The sequence below is a fragment of the Vigna unguiculata genome, chromosome 3 (assembly GCF_004118075.2).
Source record: "Vigna unguiculata cultivar IT97K-499-35 chromosome 3, ASM411807v1, whole genome shotgun sequence".
NCBI lineage: Eukaryota > Viridiplantae > Streptophyta > Magnoliopsida > Fabales > Fabaceae > Vigna > Vigna unguiculata.
In genome coordinates, this window is record NC_040281.1 from 49,856,198 (window position 1) to 49,866,604 (window position 10,407).

At 31.8% G+C, this 10,407-nt stretch overlaps 1 protein-coding gene across 1 annotated transcript; it reads left to right on the plus strand.

Moving 5' to 3' along the window:
- Positions 1-5,560: 5,560 nt before the first annotated feature.
- On the plus strand, positions 5,561-8,831 carry LOC114178671 (ACT domain-containing protein ACR8-like). The gene is made up of 7 exons (XM_028064711.1): positions 5,561-6,042; positions 6,687-6,732; positions 6,847-6,961; positions 7,043-7,110; positions 7,243-7,809; positions 7,892-7,996; positions 8,080-8,831. Exons 1-7 carry the CDS (start codon positions 5,981-5,983, stop codon positions 8,440-8,442), a joined length of 1,326 nt encoding a protein of 441 aa, XP_027920512.1. The 5' UTR covers positions 5,561-5,980; the 3' UTR covers positions 8,443-8,831.
- Positions 8,832-10,407: the final 1,576 nt, after the last annotated feature.

The window sequence follows — 10,407 nt, forward strand, 5'->3', positions numbered from 1 at the left end:
ACTTTTTAACATCCAAACTTCTCTCCTACTTCTTTTTACTCCACATTTCCGCCATTTATTATACATTATCATTTTAGTCAAAATATTAAATTTCAATTTATGATAATATATGTTTATTGTTAGAATCACAAAAAGTCGAATCGAATACAGCTACTACTTATCTGTTATATAATTAAAAACAAAAAATTTTCGGTTATCCACTTATTTACTTGTTAAATATTTATTTAAATATTATTCGTAATTTTTGTTTTAAAATTTGTAAGTACTTACGAATATTTTAAAAAATTATATTTAATAATTTTTTGAATAAAATTATAAAAAGTATAAAAGTAATATTAATTTAATTTAATTTTAATTAAATTTAATCTAATAAAATATAAATTAATTTTTAATTTTAATTAAATTTAATATAATAAAATATGAATTAAATTTTATTTTTATATTTTTTTATGAATAATCTTGTGAGTTCAAATAATATTATACTTGCACTTAATCTATATATATAAAAAAATATAAAAATATTTATTATCCGAAATAATAAATATTCACATGTCATATTTATCTATTACAAATTTTATTTACAGGACACATATATTTTTATCCTCCTAATATTATTATATATATTAAGGATGACTTTTTGGTTAGGAAGAAGATGGGTCGGTGGAAGCATTGGCATAAACCCATGATATTGTGTTGAGAAAAGGGGAAAATTTGAGATGGAGTTGCTGGCATGCCAAGTGTCAACCACTTGTGACCACTGTATACTACAACTATAACCAGTATTTTTTGTCTACCAACATGCTTGCACCATTGTTTCTAGATGCCACGCGCCATCTTCACTTTCTTTCTTCTTTCATTTCAGCTAGCAGAAAAAGAAATGTAAGAAAAAATTTGGGTATAACGGGAGGCTGTTTGGATAGAGTAAAATATGTTCATAATTATATTATTTAAAATTCATCGATAAAACAAAGACACAATTATAATAAAAATTTGACGAATAATTATAAATAAATATTTACTAATAAATTTAAATTATCGATAATCACAGACAAATATTTTGTTATCACTAATTTATTAATTCAAATAATCAACTAATTTTTACTATTACAGATTCATCGATCAATAATTAGTGATTTGTAATTTTTTTATGACATAAAACAGATTTACTTAATCTAAGGAAAAGAGTGATATAATCTAAGAAAAATATTTACTTCGTTTAAGATTATAACTTATTTAACTTTTCCTCCAATGAAACATAAAACTACTAAATTTGTAACACCACCTTCACAAAAACTATTTATTTAAATGTATTTCAAGAGCAACTTTCAAATATATCCGAATTAATCGCTCAGTCTTATATATATGTGAGATGATAGATTAATCAATATTCTCTTCTTTGTTGCATAACGGTTGTGGAGAATGTAGATTAATCTTTAAATATTTGAAACATTTGTCTTTCACACACAAGAAAAGGTGCTTGGTTGGTTAATGCTTTTTTATCCAAATATTAACCTACCCAACCATAAGTTATGTGCTGTGTTGTGTATTTTGCTACGTTGTTTATTTAGTATATTAAAATAATATATGTATTACTGTTAGGTTTTAAATATTGTTGGCCCAAAAGGTCCTTTAAACAAATAGTTTTGTATGATGTTAATACAAAGATATATCTTCTTTGAGTTTTTCTATATTGTGATAAATATAATTTAAAAAATTAAAGGTTGTCACAACATTTTTACTAAAATATGTTTTTAATCATTTAATTTTTTGATGAAAATTGGAATTAATCTCTCCTTGAAATTTAGTCCAATTTAGTTTCTCAACTTTAAAAGTGTTTGAATATGATTCTTTTAACCAAATTTTGTTAAGTTTATTTAACGTTTCAAACTTGTTTTATGATAATATATGAGTTTTTTATATCATTTGACACGTTTTCACTTTAATGTTAGATTTGAAATGAGTTTAAAACCTTAAATAAACTTAACAAAATTTGACTAAAATGACTCAATTCACACACTTTAATTAGTCCAAAATGTTGAAAAAAAATTAATTCAAATTTTCACTAAAAATAAAGAAACCAAAAATATATTTAATATTTAATATATTAATTATGACGTGACATAATAAAATATACCCACACGAATTTTATTACATTTACTATTAATTAGAATAAAACAGTATATTATAATTCTTATTTTACCCAAATGAATTAAGAAAATGAATCAAATTGATAGCTTTATCATACAATTATACAATGAGTCTAATCAAATAGGAATCTATTTTTTAAACAAAGTTTTCTTTTTTCCATTAGATTAATCTTATTATTAAGGCATGTTTGTATTGGGGGATATGATATTTTTATTCTAATTTCAAATTATGACGATGAATATGTATTTTGATCTTTGCAATTTTTTAACATGTGAATATTTATAAAGTCATGGAATTCTCAAACTGAAAGTTGACAATTATATGGTTTGGAGGAAATAAATTTTCTTTATATGGATCAGATGGACATCAGATGTGCTATTAGGACCCCAAAAACCAGACTATTGATGTCAACTCGTTTTTATCCAAAAATTTTATACATTTTGGTACTAAATTTAAAATAATTTAACCTAACAATATTAAATATTTTTTATATATTAAACGAAGTTAGAACATGTCAAATGTTGTAAACAACTCAAACGTGAATCTAAAATATCATACGACATACATCCAAAAAATTTAACTCAATTGAGTTAGATGAGTGTATTTATTTATTTTTAAAATTTAGAAACCAAATTATATTGATAAAGATAAATTCAAATTTCGAATAAAAATTTAATAATTAAAAACATATTCAATCCTAATACTAGAAAAAAATAGAAGAGATAAATCATCTTCAACATTCATAAATAACAACATTTTCGTTGGAATCATAGATTCTATTTACTAGCATGTCAAATACCTGTACTCAAAATTATAGATGAAAATTTTAGTATATTCGATGAATCTTTTCTTATTACCTTCATAATGTAATTTTCATCTTTAAAACTTAATGTGATTAAGGGAGTGCATGATCATATCTACACAGGGATGTTGTGGTTCAATAAAAAAATTAAAATTAATGTTTAAAAATATTATAAATTAACACATAATATATACGAAGACAAGAAATTATGTTCATAACCTTCTTATATTTGAATATTTCAATTAAAAATGACGGCAACAAATACTTTGAAAAACATAAAATATCATATTAAAAGTTAAAATTTCAGTACACCAAAATATATAACATATATTAAACTTGTAATCCAGGTAAGTACATGTTTGTCTTGGATAGCGTAGAGAAAACAAAACAAAAGAAAACTAAAACTAATATTGGGAGTCCCGTTTTCGAATTTGGCGCCACAAAAAAGGAGTCCTAACGGTCAAAAGTAGCGCTAGGAGGGGATGTTGTGAGAACCAACAAAGAAAAAAAAAAAAGCGGGAGTCTGGAAAGAACGATAGCGGGTCCCAGGAGTTGTGAAGAATGGAAGGAGTTCTCACGCTTCCTCCCACTCTGCCCTTTACCCACTGCCAAAAGACATTGTGCTTCCCATTTTCAAATCCTTTCAAATTTTCAAACACCCTGCGTGCGTGGCCCATATGCACTCTTTAGGTCCACAATATCTACGCGGATCCTCTCCTTCTCCCTCCTTTGCCGCCAACATTCCTCTCTTCCCGCCACACCTTCTCACGTCAAATCACGCCCCTTTCCTTTGTCTCTTCCAAAACCCACATTCCCTCTCTTTCTCTCTCTCTCTCTATTTATCGCAACGCTTGCGTTGCATGTGACCTAAGAAATGGGTCCCTCCCTCCATCACCTTCTCTCTCCACTGTCTAATGCTTGTTTCCAATTTCAAAAACAACCACCCTTACCATCAAACATCATCTATCAACCAAAAACTAAACAAACAAAACATCATAATTAACCTCATTCTCCACACCTCCCTCCACGACTCATCTCTCATACGTGCGCCTATGTTCTTCGCAACCAATCCAATTACTCCTTTTCAATACCCACCACTTATTATCTTTAATAATCAACTAAATCATACCTAATCGATTACTATACCTAAAAAATATATATAATTTTTTTTATAACCAATGTTTCAAACTTTAAACATTTTCTTCTCTATACACATGAACACATGCAAAGGTTATTTATTCTCCCATTATATTGTAGTCATTATTTTTTGTTATGAGATTTTGAACTGGCTTTAAACCAAACATATTCAGTGTTAGTAAAATTAAAACATTTATATAAACTACTTATTTTCATCATTGACTCTCTCACCTATACCCTCTCTGTATGATTTTTTCTTTCAACTCACGGCCGACTTTTGACAACAACAAAACAATCATTGCTTGAATATTATATGAATACTAAATCGATTTGATAGAAGCGTATTTATTATTACTATTATGTTCCAAAATATTAGCAATATATTTTACTTTATGTTTCAATTTTAAAGATAGAGAGATTAGAATCTTTGGAATTAATTAAAAAGGTCCTGGTCTTTACCGTTACTGTAACATAATAAAAATAGACATATATTTGTTTTAAATAACAGGAAAAACCGTATAATAACTTTCACTGTAATTAGTACAACATATACAATTTGTTGTTTCCTACCATATTTATCTTGCTAATAAAGGAAATGATTTTATGTTATGGTTTAAAAGAGAGAAATGCAGATGCTGTCGAGGGGAAACTAATTATATATAATTACTAATCGAAGATAATTTGAATGTTGTGCATGAGGAATATAAGGAAAATGAGGATGGAAAAAGAATGAGTATATAGGGTTTTTTAACAGCACAAAAAAACGTATAATAAATTTCAGTGTAATAACATACACCATTATTTGATTCTAACACATATTATGTTGCTAATAAAGGAAATGATTTAATTTTTAATTTAAGAACGGCAATGGAGATGGCGTTGAGTGAAAATTAATTAAGGATAATTTGAATCTTGTGAATGACGGAGATAAGGAAAGTATGGATGAAACAAGAATGAGTATATAGGGTTATAAGGAAAGACAATAATGAAATTAAGAGGAGAGACAGAAATAGAAAAAAAAAAAAAAGAGAAAGTTGGCCAAAAACAAGAGACGGAGGAAATGCCTATAAGAGCGGGGTTGTCACGTGCCTACGTCATAATTAATCACACCGTAATTACCAAGATTACTCGATTGTTACTATGGCCCCAATATGCCACGTGGCTGGAGCCCACTGGTGTACCCCTCTTCCGTTGGCACTGTGCTGTTGAGTCCAAAGCACGCAAAGGAGCACAAGTAAGTTCCACGTGTCGTCCCAGCTGGACCATAACTGCCCCGATTTGTGTGTCTTCGTGGTTGGTTTACCCGCTGGTGAAGATAACGCGGTGAAACAGTAAGTTGGGTCAGGACGGGCAAGCCATGTCATGCTGCCCGCGTAGCCTAGGCGTGGCCTATAATTAAAATTTAAATAAGGAAATAAAATAAAATAGAGATAGTAGGAAGTAAAAGTCATAAATAATATAAATAGGTATTATGTGCGGTTTTAGAAAGGGGCAGAGGTAAGATCAAGGCGTGGGTTGCGCTAGGAGAAGAGAGAGAAGGGAAGTAGCACTCGCACTCTCACAGCAAGGCACAGCGAATGCGAGCAAGTTTGGTAAGATTTGTTTATGGCGATTTGATCGAAGGAGGTAGTGCGCATTAAAAGCCACCGTTTGGAATTTTAAGGCAACTTTATCTACTACAGTATATAACTTCTGCCCAGCTTCCACACCCAGACACATCACCAGAATTTACTGTACCGTCTTATTCATTCACCGCCTCACGTCGTTTCGGGTGGTGGTTATTCTTGCTGCTGCCAAAACCGCTCCGCTGTAACCTCTTTTCGTCAGGTTTTATTCTTTCCTCGCTGGGTTTCTTTAGCTGCAAACAAAATACTCCACGTTTCAACCGCAGACATGGAGTGGACACCATGTACGGATGAGTACGAGAAGCTCGTAATTCGCATGAGCACTCCCAGGTTTGTCTAATCAACTTCAATTCTTACTTCTTTCTCTTTTCTGTTTTTTTTTTCTGTTTTTTTTTTTCTTTTGCCCTTTTTCTTCATGCCCCTGATCAAACAATTTTTGTAGGGGTGGTTTTCCTTTCACGGGTTTTTCAGAATCTTATTGAATGTTTTGTTTAGTGTTCTTCTTTCATACTTTTCTGCCTTTTTTTTCTCCTTTTGTCAAAATTTTTCGTAATTCCAAACCCCTCATTATGATTTTTAAGTCTAGAACCGCAACTTGTTTCGAAATTAATTGCTATTTTATTTTTCTGTTTGTGTGAAATTGTTAACTTGTTGCGTGCCTTGGATTTAATGATTTAATTTTCTAATCATATCTGACTGTGTCAAGAATCGTGAACATCTCGAAGGGGAGAAAAGTATGTTTTATCTAATCCTCATCGCTTTTGTCTAATTGATTTGTGCCGACAACTGTATTTTAACAATTTTCTGACTTTTCTTTCTTTATCGTGTCTCATGACTCCATTGCCCCTTTTCTTCCAGAATGTTTTTCTTCATTCACATTACTTTATCATTTTTATTGTGTTCTCATTCATTCCTAGAAATTCGGCTTTAAAAAGTTGTAACTACGCTGACTTTGACCTTTTATTGCGAAACAGGGTTGTCATAGATAATGCCGTGTGCTCCACCGCAACAATAGTCAAGGTAAACCCAGCAAGAAAATCCGTCATTTGTTTCTTTTCTTCTCAAATTGTTGGTTTTCATGTAAAAATTAGGGAAATTATAAACTAATGTATTCTCTTTGATAAAAATGTGTAGGTTGATAGCGGCAGAAAACATGGGATTCTTTTGGATGCCGTACAAGTGCTTTCTGATCTAAATCTTTCAATTAAGAAGGCTTACATTTCCTCTGATGGAAGATGGTTCATGGATGGTAAGCTAATTTTCCCCTCTTTGTGGTATTGGTAATTTTTAGTCCGTGTGCTCTAATCTCTGCCTTGAATTGAATTTACAGTTTTTCATGTTACCGATCAAAACGGAAACAAGCTAACCGATCAGAGCGTTTTGAATTATATTGAACAGGTAATAATTAATTTGGCCTTCTATTTTATCTTCGAAGTTCGGTACTCTCCGAAGTTGTTTTCCAGTTATGGGTCTGAATTGTTTTAAAAATAATCGCAACCTGAATTGTGTTGTTTTTATGTTATGTATCAGTCGCTTGGCGGAATTCACAATGGGAGTACAAATGTCTTAAACGGTCTCACTATCCTTGAATTGACCGGCACGGACCGCGTTGGTCTTCTTTCGGAGGTGTTTGCTGTGCTAGCTGAGCAGCAATGTGATGTGGTTAATGCTAAGGTTTGGACTCACAATGGCCGGATTGCCTCCTTAATCTATGTGAAAGACAGCAGTTCTGGGACTCTTATCGAGGATTCTCACAGAATTAAAACCATTGAAGCACGTTTAAGAAATGTTTTAAAGGGTGACAATGATATTAGAAGTGCGAAAACCTCCTTCACCAACGCCGTTGTGCACACAGAAAGAAGGCTGCACCAGATGATGTACGCTGATCGTGATTACCAGAGGAATCCCATTTTCAAGTTTACTTCTGATATCCCAGTAGTCACCGTCCAAAATTGGGCCGAAAGGGGTTATTCGGTTGTGAATGTGCAGTGCAAGGATCGAATTAAACTTTTGTTTGATGTGGTCTGTAATTTGACCGACATGGAATATGTTGTGTTCCATGGAACTGCCAAGACAACAGTTGACCAAGCGTATCTGGTAATTATGCATAATCAATTGTTATTTTTTGGTCGGTTACTTGGTTTACATGCTAAGTTGAACGGAAATGATTTGACTACAGGAGTTTTATATAAGACACAAGGATGGCACTCCAATTAGTTCAGAACCAGAACGTCATCGTGTGATTCAATGCTTGCAAGCTGCTGTGGAGAGAAGGGCATTTGAGGTATGGTGTTGTTGGTGGTTAAGTTATTGACTTGTGGTGTTTATATAAATTGATTAATTAAATGGTGTTTGTTTTGGATATAGGGTGTTATGCTAGAGTTATGTACGGAGGATAGACAGGGGCTTCTAGCAGAAGTGATGAGAACTTTTCGAGAGAATGGGCTTAATGTGACAAGGGCGGAGATATCTACGATTGGGGACAGGACATCAAATGTGTTTTATGTAACGGATGCGATCGGATACCCTGCGGATCCAAAAATGATCGAATCTGTTAGGCAGAAAGTTGGATTGAGCCATTTAAAAGTGAAGGAGTTAGCATTGGTATGCGAGGAGAAAGCAGAAAGGGAAGATGAAGCAGTTGGGGTTGGTGGGGCAGTGTTGCTGTGTCTGGGGAGCCTCGTGAGAAGGAATCTATACAATTTGGGTTTGATAAAATCGTGCTCTTAAAAGCGGAAAGGGGCTGTGAGAGAGTGTGGAAGATATTTGCAACTTTTAGAGCATAATATTCTTTGCTTGAGGTTTGAGGTTTGTGTACATAATAAGTAAAGGTGGAATTTGGTGATAGTAGTTGTTCGTTGGTTGGGTTGGATTTGGTAGGTGAAATCTGATCATATACAGCTGGGATGCTTTGCGTCCCTACCATTTTAAATGCTTTGCGTGAAGAGGGGAAGTATTTTGGAGGAGCTTGTGTCGGCCTTGCTAAAACTTAATTAATAGGAGTATTGGATTCTTTGGTGGCATAGGAAAATACAGTTAGATGCAGGACAAATTTTTGTACATAACGGCCTACCAATTATTATCATTATTTAATATAAGTGCTTCACTCCATTCTTTAATTTAACTGTCTCTCTGCATGCTCTTAAACATTGTTAGTTGCTTTGCGGTGCCCAATCTTGTTTCTTTCCTCCTTTTGGCCCCACCTATCATGTGTCTTCGACACTACTAAAGGATTTGAAGAGGTAATAAGTTATCTGCATAATCAGAATGATGTTAACATGCTTGAATGGCAGATAATATTTTATCTCAATAGCGGTATAAAATTTAAGGAAATCTGTCCTAATATATAATATATAATACAATATAATGATGCTCTACGACTGTAAGACATATTACGATAAAAAAAAAATTATAATTAAAAGAGAAGAAATTGAATGGAATAGTATTATATTTTAGACACCGTCTCTGCGAGAGTAATTTATTTTATATTTATATATAATCAAATTCCTCGTTTATTTTCTTTATTTCTCTTACCTCTTTAATTATTTCTTTTTACTTAGCACATTAGTAAGTATATACTTGAGCTTTTATTACTTTTTGTGTTTTACAAATATTTTAAACAAATTTTAACAACTTCCCAACAGAACTTAATTTTTCAAAAAAGAAGACAGATATGGATAAAAATGAGTTGTGATGTCTTTTAAAACAATTTTAAAATCATATTGACTCGTCTTTGATATTTTTCCATGTTTTTGAAAATTTTCGTTGTCCTTTTCGTGCCAAGTTAGGGGAATCAAGATTGATCTTGAACATTAATCACTTGTGTCTTGATTCTGAAACAGTTTGCAAATTGGTGACGGAAGAGAACACGATATACTCAGTGGGAAAATGTCTTTTTTTTTAGTAATTTGACTTGTTAGGATAGTGTTAAGGAAAATGAGAAGTGAAAGGAAAGACGTTTGAATGTTTGTGTTTGATTAGAAATAAGAAAAAAAAATGAAAACAATCATTGTTATGCAATAAAAACCTTTGATTATAATATTATTTTAATTTTAAAATTCAAAACTTTTTCCTTTAAAATTTGGTGTTAGTTAGAACCTTAGCACCTTAGATTACTAGTGCATAATTAGTTATAATATATTTATAATTGATTCTTAGATTTAAGTATGTTTCCAAGATTTTAAGTTGTCACCGTTCGAAGGTGTGAATATAAGACTTTGACTGAGAAGATCAGTATGATGAACGAATAAAGGGATCGTGTCGGTCAATTTAAATGCGAGAATTCCACAATAAGAGAACGAAAGAAGGAAAAAAAAAAAATCAAAGATACAGAAGATACTGACAAAAGGAAAATTTTATTTAATATTAAAAAAAACCTTAAATACCTTTTTGGTCTCATTTTCGTAGTGTTTGTTGCGAATGGTCCTCATTTTCACAGAATGTTTAAAATGGTCCTCATTTTTACTGAATGTTTAGAATGGTCCTCATTTTCGCAATTCGTGTTTTATTTGGTCCTTTTCTGTAACGTCGTTTAAATCATTAACGGAGCATTATACATGTGGCACGATTTGTATTAGGGTGTATTATGTGTACTGTACAGGTGACTTAATTAGATATTTGGAGATAAATAAGTGAGCTAGGATTTTGGTAGGGAATGTATGGACAGTTGGTGAGTTTTGGCAATCTTGTTCCTCC